Here is a 26,972-nt window from a genome sequence, read left to right on the forward strand (position 1 = left end):
ATTTGTGCCGTTTGAATCAACTTTCTATCTCAAACCGTTTTGGAGATATTCGCAAAAACTTTTTTTAAAAAATGCCAATTTATGATTGAAAATAGTCAAAATTTAAAATTTTCGAATTTCAAAAAACTGAACGTTGTGCCAATTTGTGCTAGGTTAGTACTCATTTGTGCCGTTTGAATCAACTTTCTATCTCAAACCGTTTTGGAGATATTCGCAAAAACTTTTTTTAAAAAATGCCAATTTATGATTGAAAATAGTCAAAATTTAAAATTTTCGAATTTCAAAAAACTGAACGTTGTGCCAATTTGTGCTAGGTTAGTACTCATTTGTGCCGTTTGAATCAACTTTCTATCTCAAACCGTTTTGGAGATATTCGCAAAAACTTTTTTTAAAAAATGCCAATTTATGATTGAAAATAGTCAAAATTTAAAATTTTCGAATTTCAAAAAACTGAACGTTGTGCCAATTTGTGCTAGGTTAGTACTCATTTGTGCCGTTTGAATCAACTTTCTATCTCAAACCGTTTTGGAGATATTCGCAAAAACTTTTTTTAAAAAATGCCAATTTATGATTGAAAATAGTCAAAATTTAAAATTTTCGAATTTCAAAAAACTGAACGTTGTGCCAATTTGTGCTAGGTTAGTACTCTTTTGTGCCGTTTGAATCAACTTTCTATCTCAAACCGTTTTGGAGATATTCGCAAAAACTTTTTTTAAAAAAGTTTTGAAATTCGAAAATTTTAAATTTTGACTATTTTGGCATAAATTGGCATTTTTTAAAAAAAGTTTTTGCGAATATCTCCAAAACGGTTTGAGATAGAAAGTTGATTCAAACGGCACAAAAGAGTACTAACCTAGCACAAATTGGCACAACGTTCAGTTTTTTGAAATTCGAAAATTTTAAATTTTGACTATTTTCAATCATAAATTGGCATTTTTTAAAAAAAGTTTTTGCGAATATCTCCAAAACGGTTTGAGATAGAAAGTTGATTCAAACGGCACAAATGAGTACTAACCTAGCACAAATTGGCACAACGTTCAGTTTTTTGAAATTCGAAAATTTTAAATTTTGACTATTTTCAATCATAAATTGGCATTTTTTAAAAAAAGTTTTTGCGAATATCTCCAAAACGGTTTGAGATAGAAAGTTGATTCAAACGGCACAAATGAGTACTAACCTAGCACAAATTGGCACAACGTTCAGTTTTTTGAAATTCGAAAATTTTAAATTTTGACTATTTTCAATCATAAATTGGCATTTTTTAAAAAAAGTTTTTGCGAATATCTCCAAAACGGTTTGAGATAGAAAGTTGATTCAAACGGCACAAATGAGTACTAACCTAGCACAAATTGGCACAACGTTCAGTTTTTTGAAATTCGAAAATTTTAAATTTTGACTATTTTCAATCATAAATTGGCATTTTTTAAAAAAAGTTTTTGCGAATATCTCCAAAACGGTTTGAGATAGAAAGTTGATTCAAACGGCACAAATGAGTACTAACCTAGCACAAATTGGCACAACGTTCAGTTTTTTGAAATTCGAAAATTTTAAATTTTGACTATTTTGGCATAAATTGGCATTTTTTAAAAAAAGTTTTTGCGAATATCTCCAAAACGGTTTGAGATAGAAAGTTGATTCAAACGGCACAAATGAGTACTAACCTAGCACAAATTGGCACAACGTTCAGTTTTTTGAAATTCGAAAATTTTAAATTTTGACTATTTTCAATCATAAATTGGCATTTTTTAAAAAAAGTTTTTGCGAATATCTCCAAAACGGTTTGAGATAGAAAGTTGATTCAAACGGCACAAATGAGTACTAACCTAGCACAAATTGGCACAACGTTCAGTTTTTTGAAATTCGAAAATTTTAAATTTTGACTATTTTCAATCATAAATTGGCATTTTTTAAAAAAAGTTTTTGCGAATATCTCCAAAACGGTTTGAGATAGAAAGTTGATTCAAACGGCACAAATGAGTACTAACCTAGCACAAATTGGCCTAACGTTCAGTTTTTTGAAATTCGAAAATTTTAAATTTTGACTATTTTGGCATAAATTGGCATTTTTTAAAAAAAGTTTTTGCGAATATCTCCAAAACGGTTTGAGATAGAAAGTTGATTCAAACGGCACAAAAGAGTACTAACCTAGCACAAATTGGCACAACGTTCAGTTTTTTGAAATTCGAAAATTTTAAATTTTGACTATTTTCAATCATAAATTGGCATTTTTTAAAAAAAGTTTTTGCGAATATCTCCAAAACGGTTTGAGATAGAAAGTTGATTCAAACGGCACAAAAGAGTACTAACCTAGCACAAATTGGCACAACGTTCAGTTTTTTGAAATTCGAAAATTTTAAATTTTGACTATTTTCAATCATAAATTGGCATTTTTTAAAAAAAATTTTTGCGAATATCTCCAAAACGGTTTGAGATAGAAAGTTGATTCAAACGGCACAAATGAGTACTAACCTAGCACAAATTGGCACAACGTTCAGTTTTTTGAAATTCGAAAATTTTAAATTTTGACTATTTTGGCATAAATTGGCATTTTTTAAAAAAAGTTTTTGCGAATATCTCCAAAACGGTTTGAGATAGAAAGTTGATTCAAACGGCACAAATGAGTACTAACCTAGCACAAATTGGCACAACGTTCAGTTTTTTGAAATTCGAAAATTTTAAATTTTGACTATTTTGGCATAAATTGGCATTTTTTAAAAAAAGTTTTTGCGAATATCTCCAAAACGGTTTGAGATAGAAAGTTGATTCAAACGGCACAAAAGAGTACTAACCTAGCACAAATTGGCACAACGTTCAGTTTTTTGAAATTCGAAAATTTTAAATTTTGACTATTTTCAATCATAAATTGGCATTTTTTAAAAAAAGTTTTTGCGAATATCTCCAAAACGGTTTGAGATAGAAAGTTGATTCAAACGGCACAAAAGAGTACTAACCTAGCACAAATTGGCACAACGTTCAGGTTTTTGAAATTCGAAAATTTTAAATTTTGACTATTTTCAATCATAAATTGGCATTTTTTAAAAAAAGTTTTTGCGAATATCTCCAAAACGGTTTGAGATAGAAAGTTGATTCAAACGGCACAAATGAGTACTAACCTAGCACAAATTGGCACAACGTTCAGTTTTTTGAAATTCGAAAATTTTAAATTTTGACTATTTTCAATCATAAATTGGCATTTTTTAAAAAAAGTTTTTGCGAATATCTCCAAAACGGTTTGAGATAGAAAGTTGATTCAAACGGCACAAATGAGTACTAACCTAGCACAAATTGGCACAACGTTCAGTTTTTTGAAATTCGAAAATTTTAAATTTTGACTATTTTCAATCATAAATTGGCATTTTTTAAAAAAAGTTTTTGCGAATATCTCCAAAACGGTTTGAGATAGAAAGTTGATTCAAACGGCACAAATGAGTACTAACCTAGCACAAATTGGCACAACGTTCAGTTTTTTGAAATTCGAAAATTTTAAATTTTGACTATTTTCAATCATAAATTGGCATTTTTTAAAAAAAGTTTTTGCGAATATCTCCAAAACGGTTTGAGATAGAAAGTTGATTCAAACGGCACAAAAGAGTACTAACCTAGCACAAATTGGCACAACGTTCAGTTTTTTGAAATTCGAAAATTTTAAATTTTGGCGTTTTTCAAACACATATTTTTGAACTTTTTTAAAAATTTAATTTGGCTGTTTCTCGGAAACGGCTTGAGATAGAAAGGTGATCTCAACGGCACAACTTAGCACAAGTCGATAACGGTTTAATACAATATTAAAAATTTCGAAATTCGAAAATGGCGATTCTGGAAATTTTTCGAAATTTTAGAATTTCTCGAAAACTATAAGAGATAGAATTTTTATTTAAACGGCACAATAATGTACTCGGCTAGCACAAGTCAGCACAACTGTCAAAATGTCGAATTTCGAAAATGGCGATTCTGGCAAAAATTTTGTTGAAAAAAGTTTTTTCGAAATATCTCGGCTATTTGATAAAATTTAAAAAAACAAATTGCAGCACAAATCGGCACAAACCTAGCACAATCCAGCACAACTTTCAAATTTTCGAAATTCGAAAATGGCAATTCTACTTTCTTGGACATGCGCTTCTAACACGAACGGAGATTTCTAATGCAACAAACAGACGACATATAAAAAATGGAAATACAAAAGAAATCACCGCCTCTACTTTGGTTTTTTGGCAGAATGTTGCGTTGAACAATAGCGCCGTTTAATTGGTGGATTAAAGTTGGTCCTCTCCAGTACAGCTACTGAGATTGAAATGGTGAATTTTTGTGTTGCAAATAGAACATATGGCACTTCACTTTAGGTGATAGTGGTGGATTTTCATTGTTTTACCTCAATAATTCATAGGTTTAGTTGGTGTACGTAATTTTTGCAAGAATTTGTGATGACGTCACAGTGTTGATACGATTTGGTGGAGTTGTGTGTTTGTCTTCCAAGTTTTTTCCTCCACTTGTATGATTCGAGCGGCGTGCGCAGGGGACTGTGTGTCTTCGCGAATCAGTGGCTTCTTGATTTTAAAACTTACTATTTCCAGGTTTGGGATGTATGGTGGTTATGTTGCTTTTACCATGAACCTTTGTTTCTTTTCCAACACGAGCGAACGGGGACACTATTACATACATATATATGTAATTGATTGATACCTGTATTAAATGCAAATCGTGCAAATAATGGTAAATGAACGGCCTCCTTTTACAGACTCCTAAAATGCAAACGAAGATTAACTATGAATAAAAAAATGTAGGTGGAAACCACAATTGTGAAGTAAAATAGATTGAGTATACCAAATAAACCCGTCAACATGAGTGTTGTTACAGGTTGTATGTCTTCCAAGCTACGTTGATTTGGCACTATGGATCTCTCTATGGAAATGATGCAACATGTCGTAACCACGATGGGAGGCCCAGCTCAATTTGAGGTTATGGTGGCACTTACCGGGACGACCTGTATAACTTTCTGTGCCTGATAATATTTTCAGCTCAACAATACCGAACTGCTGTAAATTTTTCCTCACAGACTTTTAGATTTTATCTGGTGTTTTTAATACTCCAAAGATGCATATTTCCTCTGCTGCCGAAAACCGGCATTCATGTACATATGTATATGTCTCTTCCTTAATTCGGGGGAAACCAGACCTTGTTGTAATTTTTATTTCTTCTGCCTTTTTTATTAATATTTTTATTATTTCTGTTTTTTTTTTTTGTTTGTTTTAATATGTCGAAAACTACGAGCTTTTTGTAATTTTCGTTTTTCCTTCAGTCAATATGTTGTTGGGCACGCGTGCAAAAATTTTCTCTACAACAATTATTGTAATTCGCACAAAGCCGCTCGCAACTGCGCCGACGGTAGTTATCAACAATTCACAATAGAGTTGATTCACGATATGGACAGAATGTGATTAACCGGGTATTCGGGAATTTTTGTGACCAATAAAAATTAAGATTTTTACAAGTTTTCTTTTTTGTTTGTTTTAACAATGGACTGTATTACAATATTGGTTGAACAACTTAGGTTCGAAGGACCATGAATAATATATTAAGGGTTTTAAATTAAGCGCTAAAGCTCAAGATGAGAAATTGAGTGGAAAAATGGGGAACTAAGGTTCCTCGAGATTATGCATTGGACGGTGGAACTTAGGCTCCTGGGCTAATGGGTCATTTAATTTATTACCTTCCCACGACGAATACTTACATGGGATATACTGGTTTTGTAAGAAGAGAGACAGAGACAAGAGATTTCGGTTTTGAGATGTGTTATTTTATTGATGATGTTATCCCGTCGATGGCTGGATGAAGAAAGAGGCGGAAACTTAGACTACATTTGACAGGTGAATTCAGAGTTTTTTTTTCAGAAAAGAAAGGAGAAAGCAGAGTTGCTACTTAAAATTATGACAGCTTAAAACTATAATCTATTACATGTTAACGACTGGTCTAAAAAAGGAAATTCATTTTAATTTATGTTTATACAAGAAATTCAATGTTAATTCAAAGTTCAAATTCAATATTTCCAAAACTACGCTAAACAAGAAGTTTTTCATATAAAACTTTCAATTTTTTTAGGTTTTGGGTGGATTTTTCAATTTTTTGGGGGTGGTCACGAATTAAAGTCCTTTTCGCTCTAGGACGCTTAGTTTAGGAGATATGGGCAAAAGAAGTTTTTCATAAAAAAATTTCAATTTTTTTAGGTTTTGGGTGGATTTTTCAACTTTTTGGGGGTGGTCACGAATTAAAGTCCTTTTCGCTCTAGGACGCTTAGTTAGGAGATATGGGCAAAAGAAGTTTTTCATATAAAAATTTAAATTTTTTTAGGTTTTGGGTGGATTTTTGAATTTTTTGGGGGTGGTCACGAATTAAAGTCCTTTTCGCTCTAGGACGCATATTTAAGGAGATATGGGCAAAAGAAGTTTTTCATATAAAAATTTCAAGTTTTTTAGGTTTTGGATGGATTTTTCAATTTTTTGGGGGGGTCACGAATTAAAGTCCTTTTCGCTCTAGGACGCATATTTAAGGTGATATGGGCAAAAGAAGTTTTTCATATAAAAATTTAATTTTTTTTACGTTTTGAGTGGATTTTTCAACTTTTTGGGGGTGGTCACGAATTAAAGTCCTTTTCGCTCTAGGACGCATATTTAAGGACGCTTAGTTTAGGAGATATGGGCAAAAGAAGTTTTTCATATAAAAATTTCAATTTTTTTAGGTTTTGGGTGAATTTTTCAATTTTTTGGGGGTGGTCACGAATTAAAGTCCTTTTCGCTCTAGGACGCATATTTAAGGAGATATGGGCAAAAGAAGTTTTTCATATAAAAATTTCAATTTTTTTAGGTTTTGGGTGGATTTTTCAATTTTTTGGGGGTGGTCACGAATTAAAGTCCTTTTCGCTCTAGGACGCTTAATTTAGGAAATATGGGCAAAAGAAGTTTGGTCGCGAATTAAAGTCCTTTTCGCTCTAAGACGCATATTTAAGGAGATATGGGCAAAAGAAGTTTTTCATATAAAAATTTAAATTTTTTAGGTTTTGGATGGATTTTTCAATTTTTTGGGGGGGTCACGAATTAAAGTCCTTTTCGCACTAGGACGCTTAGTTTAGGAGATATGGGCAAAAGAAGTTTTTCATATAAAAATTTCAATTTTTTTAGGTTTTGGGTGGATTTTTCAACTTTTTGGGGGTGGTCACGAATTAAAGTCCTTTTCGCTCTAGGACGCATATTTAAGGAGATATGGGCAAAAGAAGTTTTTCATATAAAAATTTCAATTTTTTTAGGTTTTGGGTGGATTTTTCAATTTTTTGGGGGGTCACGAATTAAAGTCCTTTTCGCTCTAGGACGCTTAGTTTAGGAAATATGGGCAAAAGAAGTTTTTCATATAAAAATTTCAATTTTTTTAGGTTTGGGGTGGATTTTTCAACTTTTTGGGGGTGGTCACGAATTAAAGTCCTTTTCGCTCTAGAACGCATATTTAAGGAGATATGGGCAAAAGAAGTTTTTCATATAAAAATTTCAATTTTTTTAGGTTTTGGGTGGATTTTTCAACTTTTTGGGGGTGGTCACGAATTAAAGTCCTTTTCGCTCTAGGACGCATATTTAAGGAGATATGGGCAAAAGAAGTTTTTCATATAAAAATTTCAATTTTTTTTAGGTTTTTGGTGGATTTTCCAATTTTTTGGGGGGGGTCACGAATTAAAGTCCTTTTCGCTCTTGGACGCATAATTAAGGAGATTTTTTGGGGGTGGTCACGAATTAAAGTCCTTTTCGCTCTAGGACGCTTAGTTTAGGAGATATGGGCAAAAGAAGTTTTTCATAAAAAAATTTCAATTTTTTTAGGTTTTGGGTGGATTTTTCAACTTTTTGGGGGGGGTCACGAATTAAAGTCCTTTTCGCTCTAGGTCGCTTAGTTTAGGAGATATGGGCAAAAGAAGTTTTTCATATAAAAATTTCAATTTTTTTAGGTTTCGGGTGGATTTTTCAATTTTTTGGGGGTGGTCACGAATTAAAGTCCTTTTCGCTCTAGGACGCTTAGTTTAGGAGATATGGGCAAAAGAAGTTTTTCATAAAAAAATTTCAATTTTTTTAGGTTTTGGGTGGATTTTTCAACTTTTTGGGGGTGGTCACGAATTAAAGTCCTTTTCGCTCTAGGACGCATATTTAAGGAGATATGGGCAAAATAAGTTTTTCATATAAAAATTTCAATTTTTTTAGGTTTTGGGTGGATTTTTCAATTTTTTTGGGGTGGTCTCGAATTAAAGTCCTTTTCGCTCTAGGACGCATATTTAAGGAGATATGGGCAAAAGAAGTTTTTCATATAAAAATTTCAAGTTTTTTAGGTTTTGGATGGATTTTTCAATTTTTTGGGGGGGTCACGAATTAAAGTCCTTTTCGCTCTAGGACGCATATTTAAGGTGATATGGGCAAAAGAAGTTTTTCATATAAAAATTTCATTTTTTTTACGTTTTGAGTGGATTTTTCAACTTTTTGGGGGTGGTCACGAATTAAAGTCCTTTTCGCTCTAGGACGCATATTTAAGGACGCTTAGTTTAGGAGATATGGGCAAAAGAAGTTTTTCATATAAAAATTTCAATTTTTTTAGGTTTTGGGTGAATTTTTCAATTTTTTGGGGGTGGTCACGAATTAAAGTCCTTTTCGCTCTAGGACGCATATTTAAGGAGATATGGGCAAAAGAAGTTTTTCATATAAAAATTTCAATTTTTTTAGGTTTTGGGTGGATTTTTCAATTTTTTGGGGGTGGTCACGAATTAAAGTCCTTTTCGCTCTAGGACGCTTAATTTAGGAAATATGGGCAAAAGAAGTTTGGTCGCGAATTAAAGTCCTTTTCGCTCTAGGACGCATATTTAAGGAGATATGGGCAAAAGAAGTTTTTCATATAAAAATTTCAATTTTTTAGGTTTTGGATGGATTTTTCAATTTTTTGGGGGGGTCACGAATTAAAGTCCTTTTCGCACTAGGACGCTTAGTTTAGGAGATATGGGCAAAAGAAGTTTTTCATATAAAAATTTCAATTTTTTTAGGTTTTGGGTGGATTTTTCAACTTTTTGGGGGTGGTCACGAATTAAAGTCCTTTTCGCTCTAGGACGCATATTTAAGGAGATATGGGCAAAAGAAGTTTTTCATATAAAAATTTCAATTTTTTTAGGTTTTGGGTGGATTTTTCAATTTTTTGGGGGTGGTCACGAATTAAAGTCCTTTTCGCTCTAGGACGCTTAGTTTAGGAGATATGGGCAAAAGAAGTTTTTCATATAAAAATTTCAATTTTTTTAGGTTTGGGGTGGATTTTTCAACTTTTTGGGGGTGGTCACGAATTAAAGTCCTTTTCGCTCTAGAACGCATATTTAAGGAGATATGGGCAAAAGAAGTTTTTCATATAAAAATTTCAATTTTTTTAGGTTTTGGGTGGATTTTTCAACTTTTTGGGGGTGGTCACGAATTAAAGTCCTTTTCGCACTAGGACGCTTAGTTTAGGAGATATGGGCAAAAGAAGTTTTTCATATAAAAATTTCAATTTTTTTAGGTTTTGGGTGGATTTTTCAATTTTTTGGGGGGGTCGCTCTAGGACGCTTAGTTTAGGAGATATGGGCAAAAGAAGTTTTTCATATAAAAATTTCAATTTTTTTAGGTTTTGGGTGGATTTTTCAAATTTTTGGGGGTGGTCACGAATTAAAGTCCTTTTCGCTCTAGGACGCATATTTAAGGAGATATGGGCAAAAGAAGTTTTTCATATAAAAATTTCAATTTTTTTAGGTTTCGGGTGGATTTTTCAATTTTTTGGGGGGGGTCACGAATTAAAGTCCTTTTCGCTCTTGGACGCATATTTAAGGAGATTTTTTGGGGGTGGTCACGAATTAAAGTCCTTTTCGCTCTAGGACGCTTAGTTTAGGAGATATGGGCAAAAGAAGTTTTTCATAAAAAAATTTCAATTTTTTTAGGTTTTTTTTTTTTTTAAAGTCCTTTTCGCTCTAGGTCGCTTAGTTTAGGAGATATGGGCAAAAGAAGTTTTTCATATAAAAATTTCAATTTTTTTAGGTTTCGGGTGGATTTTTCAATTTTTTGGGGGTGGTCACGAATTAAAGTCCTTTTCGCTCTAGGACGCATATTTAAGGAGATATGGGCAAAAGAAGTTTTTCATATAAAAATTTCAATTTTTTTAGGTTTTGGGTGGATTTTTCAATTTTTTGGGGGTGGTCACGAATTAAAGTCCTTTTCGCTCTAGGACGCTTAGTTTAGGAGATATGGGCAAAAGAAGTTTTTCATATAAAAATTTCAATTTTTTTAGGTTTTGGGTGGATTTTTCAAATTTTTGGGGGTGGTCACGAATTAAAGTCATTTTCGCTCTAGGACGCATATTTAAGGAGATATGGGCAAAAGAAGTTTTTCATATAAAAATTTCAATTTTTTTAGGTTTTGGGTGGATTTTTCAATTTTTTGGGGGTGGTCACGAATTAAAGTCCTTTTCGCTCTAGGACGCATATTTAAGGAGATATGGGCAAAAGAAGTTTTTCATATAAAAATTTCAATTTATTTAGGTTTTGTGTGGATTTGTCAATTTTTTGGGGGTGGTCACGAATTAAAGTCCTTTTCGCTCTAGGACGCTTAGTTTAGGAGATATGGGCAAAAGAAGTTTTTCATAAAAAAATTTCAATTTTTTTAGGTTTTGGGTGGATTTTTCAACTTTTTGGGGTGGGGGGTCACGAATTAAAGTCCTTTTCGCTCTAGGACGCTTAGTTTAGGAGATATGGGCGAAAGAAGTTTTTCATATAAAAATTTCAATTTTTTTAGGTTTTGGGTGGATTTTTCAAATTTTTGGGGGTGGTCACGAATTAAAGTCCTTTATCGCTCTAGGACGCATATTTAAGGAGATATGGGCAAAAGAAGTTTTTCATATAAAAATTTCAATTTTTTTAGGTTTTGTGTGGATTTTTAAATTTTTTGGGGGTGGTCACGAATTAAAGTCCTTTTCGCTCTAGGACGCTTAGTTTAGGAGATATTGGCAAAAGAAGTTTTTCATATAAAAATTTCAATTTTTTTAGGTTTTGGGTGAATTTTTCAATTTTTTGGGGGTGGTCACGAATTAAAGTCCTTTTCGCTCTAGGACGCTTAGTTTAGGAGATATGGGCAAAAGAAGTTTTTCATATAAAAATTTCAATTTTTTTAGGTTTTGGGTGAATTTTTCAATTTTTTGGGGGTGGTCACGAATTAAAGTCCTTTTCGCTCTAGGACGCTTAGTTTAGGAGATATGGGCAAAAGAAGTTTTTCATATAAAAATTTCAATTTTTTTAGGTTTTGGGTGGATTTTTCAAATTTTTGGGGGTGGTCACGAATTAAAGTCCTTTATCGCTCTAGGACGCATATTTAAGGAGATATGGGCAAAAGAAGTTTTTCATATAAAAATTTCAATTTTTTTAGGTTTTGGGTGGATTTTTCAATTTTTTGGGGGGTCACGAATTAAAGTCCTTTTCGCTCTAGGACGCTTAGTTTAGGAAATATGGGCAAAAGAAGTTTTTCATATAAAAATTTCAATTTTTTTAGGTTTGGGGTGGATTTTTCAACTTTTTGGGGGTGGTCACGAATTAAAGTCCTTTTCGCTCTACAACGCATATTTAAGGAGATATGGGCAAAAGAAGTTTTTCATATAAAAATTTCAATTTTTTTAGGTTTTGGGTGGATTTTTCAACTTTTTGGGGGTGGTCACGAATTAAAGTCCTTTTCGCTCTAGGACGCATATTTAAGGAGATATGGGCAAAAGAAGTTTTTCATATAAAAATTTCAATTTATTTAGGTTTTGTGTGGATTTGTCAATTTTTTGGGGGTGGGCACGAATTAAAGTCCTTTTCGCACTAGGACGCTTAGTTTAGGAGATATGGGCAAAAGAAGTTTTTCATATAAAAATTTCAATTTTTTTAGGTTTTGGGTGGATTTTTCAATTTTTTGGGGGGGTCGCTCTAGGACGCTTAGTGAATGAAAATGCCTCCGTCTTCGTCGAGGTTGATGAATACACTCAATTTATTTTAAATTTTTCATTCTTACATGCTATCTTACAAAATATTTCTTAACCTATCGTCACAACAACTTATCCCCTAACTCATATACAAATAGAAACCCATTATAGATAACATTGATCTCTTCTCAAGTGACTTTGTCTTTGTGGGTGTCATAAAATTCATATGTTTATCTCTACTCTGAAAATCCCATGCATTAAACTCAAAATAAGTAACACACTAATAACAGAGTATACCACACAAACAGAAACATCTAAATACAATTGATAGGTTATCAACAATGTTCAACTAATATCCACGATTCTACCCAGCTATGGACATATCTGATTTTCCTTCGAGAGCAACATGTGTTTACTTACGATAAATGATGTTTGAGAAATTCAAACATTCTGCGCGGCCCCAAAGTGGAATGTACATCGTCCTCTAAGAACCGTTTAGGGTAAGTGGTGTGAAAGATGTGTCATCTATAAAAGGATCGTATTCTTCTTTGATTTCAGTGTTGTTGCATCACTTCTTCCTTATATTCAGGACTCGTGTCCTTGCCCGTTGATTTGAGCCTTCCCATTTAATATGGTTCTTGAATATACGTCTTACAAAGTGCTGGTCATTCGTTTTAGTTGATGAGTAGTTCTCCACACAAACGTTGTCCCTTACCACGTTTTCGTTTTCTGTAATACCTTCAAATTTTTTATCTCTTTTTATCGTAGTGGTGGCTACAAATTTTTTATCACTCCTATCGTTTGCTGAAATGGATCCAGATAATATCCATCCTAGCTTTGTTTCCTGCGCCAGCAGTTTATCTGTTTTGAGAATACCTTGTTGAACAAGTTCATGATAGACGTCACTCCCAATCAACACATCTATTCTGTCTGATGACGCAAAGTCTGGATCTGCAAGAGTAATGTTATCCCAATTATCAATATTGTACTCACACGTGGGATCTTGTTGTAGGGAAGCCAGTTTAGGAAACACCATTGCTTCTATGTTCAAAACATAGTCACTCATGAACCGTGGTTTGACATCAATATTGACTTTAGATTTCGCTTTGCCGACTATTACACCCCCAAGTCCCTGTAGAGTTACATCGGTTTTTAGTTTTGGGAGTTGCAGAATGTTTACGGCTTCCTCACTGATTAATGAGGTTTGCGCGCAGGGATCGATTAACGCTCTCAAAGTTATGAATCCGTTCTGATTCGATTTTACACGGATCTGTGCGGTTGCTATTAAAACGTGATGTGCTTCATTCAATGTTGTCAAAGTCGTTTCGCTGCTATCTTCAAAAGCCTCGGATTTATTAATATGTAGACTTGTGTGGTGTAGCCCTTTGCATGTATAGCAACTTCTTTTGCTCCTACATCTTCTTGTGGCTTTGTGAACCAAGCAATTACGGCATATCTCGTTCTTATTTACCCATTCTATTCTCTCCTGAACCCTTAAAGTGGCATATACTCTGCATTGGAACGTTTTATGTCCTGCCTTCCTACAATAACCGCACTTCAATTTGTTATCGTACTCAGTAGCTGTCGCTGGTTTAAACCTGAATTGCTTGAGTGATTTTCTTCTCTCATCTGTTGTCCATACTGATTTTAATATTTGGTATCGTTGCTGCAGGAATTTTAGAATGTCACCGATGTCCTGAATTTCCGTAGATTTTTGTATTGTCTGCTCGTATTGCAGACGTGTTTCCACATCCAATTTTCGTAATATAATATGCGCAAGAATCGGATACGCATCTTCTAATTTCAAATTCATCGCTTTGATGCCTTCAATGCACTCAATCGATACATCCAGTAGTTGCGTAATACTGGCAGTTGATGACGAATTTATGTTCGGTTGATCGATAAGCTTGTCCAAATAATGGTTGAAAAGATTCCTTTTGTTGTCGTACCTTTGTTGCAAAGTTTCTAACGCTGTTTTGTATCCGGTACTAGACAACGGCATGTTTCGGATCAGTTGCCATGCGTCTCCTTTCAATGCAGTTTTTAACCGAAACATCTTCTCCTGATTAGATGAGTTCTCATCTTCGTGTATCAGAGTCCGGAATAGCCCATAGAATGTATTCCAGTCTTCCAGGCGTCCACTAAACTCCGGAATTCTTATTTTTTCCAACTTGATGGTCTTCTTGTCCGTTGATTCTAAAGCCATGGATGTTTCCATTATTTTCTCCTGTTCCTCATTCAAATCAGAGACTGCTTGCTCCCATTGGTCTTCCGTAAAATCGTTGACCTCTCCTTCTTTCACCATTTCCGTATGAATGTCACGGAGCCTCCTCATCTGATCTTCCAACCTCTCGTACTTTTTTTGTAAGTAGTATTTATCTCTTACGTTCTGTCCCTGTTTCATCATAGAATTTAATGCGGCCAGATTTACATTAAACGCATTTTCGAGCGACCTCATTTTCCTGCTTCCCATGTCTTTTAATACTTTATTCAACATAATTAAATTCGATGCTCATTCCTCGCGGTATGCCTTTACTCTTAAATCTGTTTTCGCAAGTACTTCTTGTTGTCGTGTTTTTTTTCGCTCGTCTCTTCGATCTATTTCTTCTGGTTTGCTTTTTTCGTCCTATGCTTTATTCGCTTAGTTTCATTCTCATTTTCGTTGAAAATTCGTTCCTTTTATCCCACGTAGTTTGGGTTTTCGCTTCGTCGTAATCTCGTTCTCATCCGTTGTTTTCTTCGGCTTGTTAGATCATCTCCTTTTCGTTACTCTCGTCTTCGTCACTCGTTCGTTCTTCCAACGTTTTCTTCGTAGCAGGATTTCTTTGTCTACTTAATTCTACTCTTTGATGTAGAACACCTTTCGCTGGTTCATTCTTTATTAAGAAAGGTTCGAAGGACCAAAAATGAATGAAAATGCCTCCGTCTTCGTCGAGGTTGATGAATACACTCAATTTATTTTAAATTTTTCATTCTTACATGCTATCTTACAAAATATTTCTTAACCTATCGTCACAACAACTTATCCCCTAACTCATATACAAATAGAAACCCATTATAGATAACATTGATCTCTTCTCAAGTGACTTTGTCTTTGTGGATGTCATAAAATTCATATGTTTATCTCTACTCTGAAAATCCCATGCATTAAACTCAAAATAAGTAACACACTAATAACAGAGTATACCACACAAACAGAAACATCTAAATACAATTGATAGGTTATCAACAATGTTCAACTAATATCCACGATTCTACCCAGCTATGGACATATCTGATTTTCCTTCGAGAGCAACATGTGTTTACTTACGATAAATGATGTTTGAGAAATTCAAACACTTAGTTTAGGAGATATGGGCAAAAGAAGTTTTTCATATAAAAATTTCAATTTTTTTAGGTTTTGGGTGGATTTTTCAAATTTTTGGGGGTGGTCACGAATTAAAGTCCTTTTCGCTCTAGGACGCATATTTAAGGAGATATGGGCAAAAGAAGTTTGTCATATAAAAATTTCAATTTTTTTAGGTTTTTGGTGGATTTTCCAATTTTTTGGGGGGGGTCACGAATTAAAGTCCTTTTCGCTCTTGGACGCATATTTAAGGAGATTTTTTGGGGGTGGTCACGAATTAAAGTCCTTTTCGCTCTAGGACGCTTAGTTTAGGAGATATGGGCAAAAGAAGTTTTTCATAAAAAAATTTCAATTTTTTTAGGTTTTGGGTGGATTTTTCAACTTTTTGGGGGGGGTCACGAATTAAAGTCCTTTTCGCTCTAGGTCGCTTAGTTTAGGAGATATGGGCAAAAGAAGTTTTTCATATAAAAATTTCAATTTTTTTAGGTTTCGGGTGGATTTTTCAATTTTTTGGGGGTGGTCACGAATTAAAGTCCTTTTCGCTCTAGGACGCATATTTAAGGAGATATGGGCAAAAGAAGTTTTTCATATAAAAATTTCAATTTTTTTAGGTTTTGGGTGGATTTTTCAATTTTTTGGGGGTGGTCACGAATTAAAGTCCTTTTCGCTCTAGGACGCTTAGTTTAGGAGATATGGGCAAAAGAAGTTTTTCATATAAAAATTTCAATTTTTTTAGGTTTTGGGTGGATTTTTCAAATTTTTGGGGGTGGTCACGAATTAAAGTCATTTTCGCTCTAGGACGCATATTTAAGGAGATATGGGCAAAAGAAGTTTTTCATATAAAAATTTCAATTTTTTTAGGTTTTGGGTGGATTTTTCAATTTTTTGGGTGGTCACGAATTAAAGTCCTTTTCGCTCTAGGACGCATATTTAAGGAGATATGGGCAAAAGAAGTTTTTCATATAAAAATTTCAATTTTTTTAGGTTTTGGGTGGATTTTTCAAATTTTTTGGGGGTGGTCACGAATTAAAGTCCTTTTCGCTCTAGGACGCTTAGTTTAGGAGATATGGGCAAAAGAAGTTTTTCATATAAAAATTTCATTTTTTTTAGGTTTTGGGTGAATTTTTCAATTTTTTGGGGGTGGTCACGAATTAAAGTCCTTTTCGCTCTAGGACGCATATTTAAGGAGATATGGGCAAAAGAAGTTTTTCATATAAAAAATTCAATTTTTTAGGTTTTGGGTGGATTTTTCAATTTTTTGGGGTGGTCACGAATTAAAGTCCTTTTCGCTCTAGGACGCATATTTAAGGAGATATGGGCAAAAGAAGTTTTTCATATAAAAATTTAAATTTTTTTAGGTTTTGGGTGAATTTTTCAATTTTTTGGGGGTGGTCACGAATTAAAGTCCTTTTCGCTCTAGGACGCATATTTAAGGAGATATGGGCAAAAGAAGTTTTTCATATAAAAATTTCAATTTTTTTAAGTTTTTGGTGGATTTTTCAATTTTTTGGGGGTGGTCACGAATTAACGTCATTTTCGCTCTAGGACGCATATTTAAGGAGATATGGGCAAAAGAAGTTTTTCATATAAAAATTTCATTTTTTTTAGGTTTTGGGTGGATTGTTCAATTTTTTGGGGTGGTCACGAATTAAAGTCGTTTTCGCTCTAGGACGCATATTTAAGGAGATATGGGCAAAAGAAGTTTTTCATATAAAAATTTCAATTATTTTAGGTTTTGGGTGAATTTTTCAATTTTTTGGGGGTGGTCACGAATTAAAGTCCTTTTCGCTCTAGGACGCTTAGTTTAGGAGATATGGGCAAAAGAAGTTTTTCATATAAAAATTTCATTTTTTTTAGGTTTTGGGTGAATTTTTCAATTTTTTGGGGGTGGTCACGAATTAAAGTCCTTTTCGCTCTAGGACGCATATTTAAGGAGATATGGGCAAAAGAAGTTTTACATATAAAAATTTCAATTTTTTTAGGTTTTGGGTGGATTTTTCAATTTTTTGGGGGTGGTCACGAATTAAAGTCCTTTTCGCTCTAGGACGCTTAGTTTAGGAGATATGGGCAAAAGAAGTTTTTCATATAAAAATTTCAATTTTTTTAGGTTTTGGGTGGATTTTTCAAATTTTTGGGGGTGGTCACGAATTAAAGTCCTTTATCGCTCTAGGACGCATATTTAAGGAGATATGGGCAAAAGAAGTTTTTCATATAAAAATTTCAATTTTTTTAGGTTTTGTGTGGATTTTAAAATTTTTTGGGGGTGGTCACGAATTAAAGTCCTTTTCGCTCTAGGACGCTTAGTTTAGGAGATATGGGCAAAAGAAGTTTTTCATATAAAAATTTCAATTTTTTTAGGGTTTGTGTGGATTTTTCAATTTTTTGGGGGTGGTCACGAATTAAAGTCCTTTTCGCTCTAGGACGCTTAGTTTAGGAGATATGGGCAAAAGAAGTTTTTCATATAAAAATTTCAATTTTTGTAGGTTTTGGGTGGATTTTTCAATTTTTTGGGGGGGGCACGAATTAAAGTCCTTTTCGCTCTAGGTCGCTTAGTTTAGGAGATATGGGCAAAAGAAGTTTTTCATATAAAAATTTCAATTTTTTTAGGTTTTGGGTGGATTTTTCAATTTTTTGGGGGTGGTCACGAATTAAAGTCGTTTTCGCTCTAGGACGCTTAGTTTAGGAGATATGGGCAAAAGAAGTTTTTCATAAAAAAATTTCAATTTTTTAGGTTTTGGGTGGATTTTTCAACTTTTTGGGGGTGGTCACGAATTAAAGTCCTTTTCGCTCTAGGACGCTTAGTTAGGAGATATGGGCAAAAGAAGTTTTTCATATAAAAATTTCAAGTTTTTTAGGTTTTGGATGGATTTTTCAATTTTTTGGGGGGGTCACGAATTAAAGTCCTTTTCGCTCTAGGACGCATATTTAAGGAGATATGGGCAAAAGAAGTTTTTCATATAAAAATTTCATTTTTTTTAGGTTTTGAGTGGATTTTTCAACTTTTTGGGGCTGGTCACGAATTAAAGTCCTTTTCGCTCTAGGACGCATATTTAAGGACGCTTAGTTTAGGAGATATGGGCAAAAGAAGTTTTTCATGTAAAAATTTCAATTTTTTTAGGTTTTTGGTGAATTTTTCAATTTTTTGGGGGTGGTCACGAATTAAAGTCCTTTTCGCTCTAGGACGCATATTTAAGGAGATATGGGCAAAAGAAGTTTTTCATATAAAAATTTCAATTTTTTTAGGTTTTGGGTGGATTTTTCAATTTTTTGGGGGTGGTCACGAATTAAAGTCCTTTTCGCTCTAGGACGCTTAATTTGGGAAATATGGGCAAAAGAAGTTTGGTCGCGAATTAAAGTCCTTTTCGCTCTAGGACGCATATTTAAGGAGATATGGGCAAAAGAAATTTTTCATATAAAAATTTCAATTTTTTTAAGTTTTGGATGGATTTTTCAATTTTTTGGGGGGGTCACGAATTAAAGTCCTTTTCGCTCTAGGACGCTTAGTTTAGGAGATATGGGCAAAAGAAGTTTTTCATATAAAAATTTCAATTTTTTTAGGTTTTGGGTGGATTTTTCAACTTTTTGAGGGTGGTCACGAATTAAAGTCCTTTTCGCTCTAGGACGCATATTTAAGGAGATATGGGCAAAAGAAGTTTTTCATATAAAAATTTAAATTTTTTTAGGTTTTGGGTGGATTTTTCAATTTTTTGGGGGTGGTCACGAATTAAAGTCCTTTTCGCTCTAGGACGCATATTTAAGGAGATATGGGCAAAATAAGTTTTTCATATAAAAATTTCAATTTTTTTAGGTTTTGGGTGGTTTTTTCAATTTTTTGTGGGTGGTCACGAATTAAAGTCCTTTTCGCTCTAGGACGCATATTTAAGGAGATATGGGCAAAAGAAGTTTTTCATATAAAAATTTCTATTTTTTTACGTTTTTGGTGGATTTTTCAATTTTTTGGGGGTGGTCACGAATTAAAGTCCTTTTCGCTCTAGGACGCATATTTAAGGAGATATGGGCAAAAGAAGTTTTTCATATAAAAATTTCAATTTTTTTAAGTTTTTGGTGGATTTTTCAATTTTTTGGGGGTGGTCACGAATTAAAGTCCTTTTCGCTCTAGGACGCATATTTAAGGAGATATGGGCAAAAGAAGTTTTTCATATAAAAATTTCATTTTTTTAGGATTTGGGTGGATTGTTCAATTTTTTGGGGTGGTCACGAATTAAAGTCGTTTTCGCTCTAGGACGCATATTTAAGGAGATATGGGCAAAAGAAGTTTTTCATATAAAAATTTCAATTATTTTAGGTTTTGGGTGAATTTTTCAATTTTTTGGGGGTGGTCACGAATTAAAGTCCTTTTCGCTCTAGGACGCTTAGTTTAGGAGATATGGGCAAAAGAAGTTTTTCATATAAAAATTTCATTTTTTTTAGGTTTTGGGTGAATTTTTCAATTTTTTGGGGGTGGTCACGAATTAAAGTCCTTTTCGCTCTAGGACGCATATTTAAGGAGATATGGGCAAAAGAAGTTTTACATATAAAAATTTCAATTTTTTTAGGTTTTGGGTGGATTTTTCAATTTTTTGGGGGTGGTCACGAATTAAAGTCCTTTTCGCTCTAGGACGCTTAGTTTAGGAGATATGGGCAAAAGAAGTTTTTCATATAAAAATTTCAATTTTTTTAGGTTTTGGGTGGATTTTTCAAATTTTTGGGGGTGGTCACGAATTAAAGTCCTTTATCGCTCTAGGACGCATATTTAAGGAGATATGGGCAAAAGAAGTTTTTCATATAAAAATTTCAATTTTTTTAGGTTTTGTGTGGATTTTTAAATTTTTTGGGGGTGGTCACGAATTAAAGTCCTTTTCGCTCTAGGACGCTTAGTTTAGGAGATATGGGCAAAAGAAGTTTTTCATATAAAAATTTCAATTTTTTTAGGGTTTGTGTGGATTTTTCAATTTTTTGGGGGTGGTCACGAATTAAAGTCCTTTTCGCTCTAGGACGCTTAGTTTAGGAGATATGGGCAAAAGAAGTTTTTCATATAAAAATTTCCATTTTTGTAGGTTTTGGGTGGATTTTTCAATTTTTTGGGGGGGTCACGAATTAAAGTCCTTTTCGCTCTAGGTCGCTTAGTTTAGGAGATATGGGCAAAAGAAGTTTTTCATATAAAAATTTCAATTTTTTTAGGTTTTGGGTGGATTTTTCAATTTTTTGGGGGTGGTCACGAATTAAAGTCCTTTTCGCTCTAGGACGCTTAGTTTAGGAGATATGGGCAAAAGAAGTTTTTCATAAAAAAATTTCAATTTTTTAGGTTTTGGGTGGATTTTTCAACTTTTTGGGGGTGGTCACGAATTAAAGTCCTTTTCGCTCTAGGACGCTTAGTTAGGAGATATGGGCAAAAGAAGTTTTTCATATAAAAATTTCAAGTTTTTTAGGTTTTGGATGGATTTTTCAATTTTTTGGGGGGGGTCACGAATTAAAGTCCTTTTCGCTCTAGGACGCATATTTAAGGAGATATGGGCAAAAGAAGTTTTTCTTATAAAAATTTCATTTTTTTTAGGTTTTGAGTGGATTTTTCAACTTTTTGGGGCTGGTCACGAATTAAAGTCCTTTTCGCTCTAGGACGCATATTTAAGGACGCTTAGTTTAGGAGATATGGGCAAAAGAAGTTTTTCATATAAAAATTTCAATTTTTTTAGGTTTTGGGTGAATTTTGCAATTTTTTGGGGGTGGTCACGAATTAAAGTCCTTTTCGCTCTAGGACGCATATTTAAGGAGATATGGGCAAAAGAAGTTTTTCATATAAAAATTTCAATTTTTTTAGGTTTTGGGTGGATTTTTCAATTTTTTGGGGGTGGTCACGAATTAAAGTCCTTTTCGCTCTAGGACGCTTAATTTAGGAAATATGGGCAAAAGAAGTTTGGTCGCGAATTAAAGTCCTTTTCGCTCTAGGACGCATATTTAAGGAGATATGGGCAAAAGAAGTTTTTCATATAAAAATTTCAATTTTTTTAGGTTTTGGATGGATTTTTCAATTTTTTGGGGGGGGGTCACGAATTAAAGTCCTTTTCGCTCTAGGACGCTTAGTTTAGGAGATATGGGCAAAAGAAGTTTTTCATATAAAAATTTCAATTTTTTTAGGTTTTGGGTGGATTTTTCAACTTTTTGAGGGTGGTCACGAATTAAAGTCCTTTTCGCTCTAGGACGCATATTTAAGGAGATATGGGCAAAAGAAGTTTTTCATATAAAAATTTCAATTTTTTTAGGTTTTGGGTGGATTTTTCAATTTTTTGGGGGGTCACGAATTAAAGTGCTTTTCGCTCTAGGACGCTTAGTTTAGGAAATATGGGCAAAAGAAGTTTTTCATATAAAAATTTAAATTTTTTTAGGTTTTGGGTGGATTTTTCAACTTTTTGGGGGTGGTCACGAATTAAAGTCCTTTTCGCTCTAGAACGCATATTTAAGGAGATATGGGCAAAAGAAGTTTTTCATATAAAAATTTCAATTTTTTTAGGTTTTGGGTGGATTTTGCAACTTTTTGGGGGTGGTCACGAATTAAAGTCCTTTTCGCTCTAGGACGCATATTTAAGGAGATATGGGCAAAAGAAGTTTTTCATATAAAAATTTCAATTTATTTAGGTTTTGTGTGGATTTGTCAATTTTTTGGGGGTGGTCACGAATTAAAGTCCTTTTCGCACTAGGACGCTTAGTTTAGGAGATATGGGCAAAAGAAGTTTTTCATATAAAAATTTCAATTTTTTTAGGTTTTGGGTGGATTTTTCAATTTTTTGGGGGGGTCGCTCTAGGACGCTTAGTTTAGGAGATATGGGCAAAAGAAGTTTTTCATATAAAAATTTCAATTTTTTTAGGTTTTGGGTGGATTTTTCAAATTTTTGGGGGTGGTCAGGAATTAAAGTCCTTTTCGCTCTAGGACGCTTAGTTTAGGGGATATGGGCAAAAGAAGTTTTTCATATAAAAATTTCAATTTTTTTTAGGTTTTGGGTGGATTTTTCAATTTTTTGGGGTTGTCACGAATTAAAGTCCTTTTCGCTCTAGGACGCATATTTAAGGAGATATGGGCAAAAGAAGTTTTTCATATAAAAATTTCAATTTTTTTAGGTTTTTGGTGGATTTTCCAATTTTTTGGGGGGGTCACGAATTAAAGTCCTTTTCGCTCTAGGACGCATATTTAAGGAGATATGGGGAAAAGAAGTTTTTCATATAAAAATTTCAATTTTTTTAGGTTTTGCGTGAATTTTTCAATTTTTTGGGGGTGGTCACGAATTAAAGTCCTTTTCGCTCTAGGACGCTTAGTTTAGGAGATATGGGCAAAAGAAGTTTTTCATATAAAAATTTAATTTTTTTTTAGGTTTTGGGTGAATTTTTCAATTTTTTGGGGGTGGTCACGAATTAAAGTCCTTTTCGCTCTAGGACGCATATTTAAGGAGATATGGGCAAAAGAAGTTTTTCATATACAAATTTCAATTTTTTTAGGTTTTGGGTGGATTTTTCAATTTTTTTGGGGTGGTCACGAATTAAAGTCCTTTTCGCTCTAGGACGCATATTTAAGGAGATATGGGCAAAAGAAGTTTTTCATTTAAAAATTTCAATTTTTTTAGGTTTTGGGTGGATTTTTCAATTTTTTGGGGGTGGTCACGAATTAAAGTCCTTTTCGCTCTAGGACGCATATTTAAGGAGATATGGGCAAAAGAAGTTTTTCATATAAAAATTTCAATTTTTTTAAGTTTTGGGTGAATTTTTCAATTTTTTGGGGGTGGTCACGAATTAAAGTCCTTTTCGCTCTAGGACGCTTAGTTTAGGAGATATGGGCAAAAGAAGTTTTTCATATAAAAATTTCAATTTTTTTAGGTTTTGGGTGGATTTTTCAAATTTTTGGGGGTGGTCAGGAATTAAAGTCCTTTTCGCTCTAGGACGCTTAGTTTAGGGGATATGGGCAAAAGAAGTTTTTCATATAAAAATTTCAATTTTTTTTAGGTTTTGGGTGGATTTTTCAATTTTTTGGGGTTGTCACGAATTAAAGTCCTTTTCGCTCTAGGACGCTTAGTTTAGGAGATATGGGCAAAAGAAGTTTTTCATATAAAAATTTCAATTTTTTTAGGTTTTGGGTGGATTTTTCAATTTTTTGGGGGTGGTCACGAATTAAAGTCCTTTTCGCTCTAGGACGCATATTTAAGGAGATATGGGCAAAAGAAGTTTTTCATATAAAAATTTCAATTTTTTTAGGTTTTGGGTGGATTTTTCAATTTTTTGGGGGTGGTCACGAATTAAAGTCCTTTTCGCTCTGGGACGCATATTTAAGGAGATATGGGCAAAAGAAGTTTTTCATATAAAAATTTCAAATTTTTTAGGTTTTGCGTGAATTTTTCAATTTTTTGGGGGTGGTCACGAATTAAAGTCCTTTTCGCTCTAGGACGCTTAGTTTAGGAGATATGGACAAAAGAAGTTTTTCATATAAAAATTTCATTTTTTTTAGGTTTTGGGTGAATTTTTCAATTTTTTGTGGGTGGTCACGAATTAAAGTCCTTTTCGCTCTAGGACGCATATTTAAGGAGATATGGGCAAAAGAAGTTTTTCATATACAAATTTCAATTTTTTTAGGTTTTGGGTGGATTTTTCAATTTTTTTGGGGTGGTCACGAATTAAAGTCCTTTTCGCTCTAGGACGCTTAGTTTAGGAGATATGGGCAAAAGAAGTTTTTCAAATAAAAATTTCATTTTTTTTAGGTTTTGGGTGGATTTTTCAATTTTTTGGGGGTGGTCACGAATTAAAGTCCTTTTCGCTCTAGGACGCATATTTAAGGAGATATGGGCAAAGAAGTTTTTCATATAAAAATTTCAATTTTTTTAAGTTTTGGGTGAATTTTTTTGGGGGTGGTCACGAATTAAAGTCCTTTTCGCTCTAGGACGCTTAGTTTAGGAGATATGGGCAAAAGAAGTTTTTCAAATAAAAATTTAAATTTTATTAGGTTTTGGGTGAATTTTTCAATTTTTTGGGGGTGGTCACGAATTAAAGTCCTTTTCGCTCTAGGACGCATATTTAAGGAGATATGGGCAAAAGAAGTTTTTCATATAAAAATTTCAATTTTTTTAGGTTTTGGGTGAATTTTTCAATTTTTTGGTGGTGGTCACGAATTAAAGTCCTTTTCGCTCTAGGACGCATATTTAAGCAAAAGAAGTTTTTCATACAAAAATTTCAATTTTTTTAGGTTTTGGGTGGATTTTTCAATTTTTTGGGGTGGTCACGAATTAAAGTCCTTTTCGCTCTAAGACGCATATTTAAGGAGATATGGGCAAAAGAAGGTTTTCATATAAAAATTTCAATTATTTTAGGTTTTGGGTGAATTTTTCAATTTTTTGGGGGTGGTCACGAATTAAAGTCCTTTTCGCTCTAGGACGCATATTTAAGCAAAAGAAGTTTTTCATACAAAAATTTCAATTTTTTTAGGTTTTGGGTGGATTTTTCAATTTTTTGGGGTGGTCACGAATTAAAGTCCTTTTCGCTCTAAGACGCATATTTAAGGAGATATGGGCAAAAGAAGGTTTTCATATAAAAATTTCAATTATTTTAGGTTTTGGGTGAATTTTTCAATTTTTTGGTGGTGGTCACGAATTAAAGTCCTTTTCGCTCTAGGACGCATATTTAAGCAAAAGAAGTTTTTCATATAAAAATTTCAATTTTTTTAGGTTTTGGGTGGATTTTTCAATTTTTTGGGGGTGGTCACGAATTAAAGTCCTTTTCGCTCTAGGACGCATATTTAAGGAGATATGGGCAAAAGAAGTTTTTCATGTAAAAATTTAAATTTTTTTAGGTTTTGCGGGAATTTTTCAATTTTTTGGGGGTGGTCACGAATTAAAGTCCTTTTCGCTCTAGGACGCTTAGTTTAGGAAATATGGGCAAAAGAAGTTTTTCATATAAAAATTTAATTTTTTTTAGGTTTTGGGATTTTTCAATTTTTTGGAGGTGGTCACGAATTAAAGTCCTTTTCGCTATAGGTCGCATATTTAAGGAGATATGGGCAAAAGAAGTTTTTCATATAAAAATTTCAATTTTTTTAGGTTTTGGGTGGATTTTTCAATTTTTTGGGGTGGTCACGAATTAAAGTCCTTTTCGCTCTAGGACGCTCAGTTTAGGAGATATGGGCAAAAGAAGTTTTTCATATAAAAATTTCAATTTTTTTAGGTTTTGAGTGAATTTTTCAATTTTGTTGGGGGTGGTCACGAATTAAAGTCCTTTTCGCTCTAGGACGCATATTTAAGGAGATATGGGCAAAAGAAGTTTTTCATATAAAAATTTCAATTTTTTTAGGTTTTGGGTGAATTTTTCAATTTTTTGGTGGTGGTCACGAATTAAAGTCCTTTTCGCTCTAGGACGCATATTTAAGGAGATATGGGCAAAAGAAGTTTTTCATACAAAAATTTCAATTTTTTTAGGTTTTGGGTGGATTTTTCAATTTTTTGGGGTGGTCACGAATTAAAGTCCTTTTCGCTCTAGGACGCTTAGTTTAGGAGATATGGGCAAAAGAAGTTTTTCATATAAAAATTTCAATTTTTTTAGGTTTTGGGTGGATTTTTCAAATTTTTGGGGGTGGTCAGGAATTAAAGTCCTTTTCGCTCTAGGACGCTTAGTTTAGGAGATATGGGCAAAAGAAGTTTTTCATATAAAAATTTCAATTTTTTTTGGTTTTGGGTGGATTTTTCAATTTTTTGGGGGTGGTCACGAATTAAAGTCCTTTTCGCTCTAGGACGCATATTTAAGGAGATATGGGCAAAAGAAGTTTTTCATATAAAAATTTCAATTTTTTTAGGTTTTGGGTGGATTTTTCAATTTTTTGGGTGGTCACGAATTAAAGTCCTTTTCGCTCTAGGACGCTTAGTTTAGGAGATATGGGCAAAATAAGTTTTTCATATAAAAATTTCAAATTTTTTAAGTTTTGGGTGGATTTTTCAACTTTTTGGGGGTGGTCACGTATTAAAGTCTTTTTCGCTCTAGGACGCATATTTAAGGAGATATGGGCAAAAGAAGTTTTTCATATAAAAATTTCAATTTTTTTAGGTTTTGGGTGGATTTTTCAATTTTTTGGGGTGGTCACGAATTAAAGTCCTTTTCGCTCTAGGACACATATTTAAGGAGATATGGGCAAAAGAAGTTTTTCATATAAAAATTTCAATTTTTTTAGGTTTTGCGTGAATTTTTCAATTTTTTGGGGGTGGTCACGAATTAAAGTCCTTTTCGCTCTAGGACGCTTAGTTTAGGAGATATGGGCAAAAGAAGTTTTTCATATAAAAATTTAATTTTTTTTAGGTTTTGGGTGAATTTTTCAATTTTTTGGGGGTGGTCACGAATTAAAGTCCTTTTCGCTCTAGGACGCATATTTAAGGAGATATGGGCAAAAGAAGTTTTTCAAATAAAAATTTCAATTTTTTTAGGTTTTGGGTGGATTTTTCAATTTTTTGGGGGTGGTCACGAATTAAAGTCCTTTTCGCTCTAGGACGCTTAGTTTAGGAGATATGGGCAAAAGAAGTTTTTCAAATAAAAATTTCAATTTTTTTAGGTTTTGGGTGAATTTTTCAATTTTTTGGGGGTGGTCACGAATTAAAGTCCTTTTCGCTCTAGGACGCATATTTAAGGA

At 33.3% G+C, this 26,972-nt stretch overlaps 1 protein-coding gene across 1 annotated transcript; it reads right to left on the reverse strand.

The window, feature by feature from the left end:
• Nucleotides 1-12,550: 12,550 nt before the first annotated feature.
• Nucleotides 12,551-14,440, reverse strand: LOC142232423 (uncharacterized). The gene has a single exon (XM_075303246.1). It carries the CDS (start codon nt 14,438-14,440, stop codon nt 12,551-12,553), a length of 1,890 nt encoding a protein of 629 aa, XP_075159361.1.
• Between the last annotated feature and the right edge of the window lie 12,532 nt (nt 14,441-26,972).

The sequence above is a fragment of the Haematobia irritans genome, chromosome 1 (genome assembly GCF_050003625.1).
Source record: "Haematobia irritans isolate KBUSLIRL chromosome 1, ASM5000362v1, whole genome shotgun sequence".
NCBI classification, from domain to species: Eukaryota; Metazoa; Arthropoda; class Insecta; order Diptera; family Muscidae; genus Haematobia; species Haematobia irritans.

Bases quoted from the DNA above. Each gene is read 5' to 3' on its own strand.
- LOC142232423 (XM_075303246.1), bottom strand. From the start codon at position 14,440: ATGAGGTCGCTCGAAAATGCGTTTAATGTAAATCTGGCCGCATTAAAT.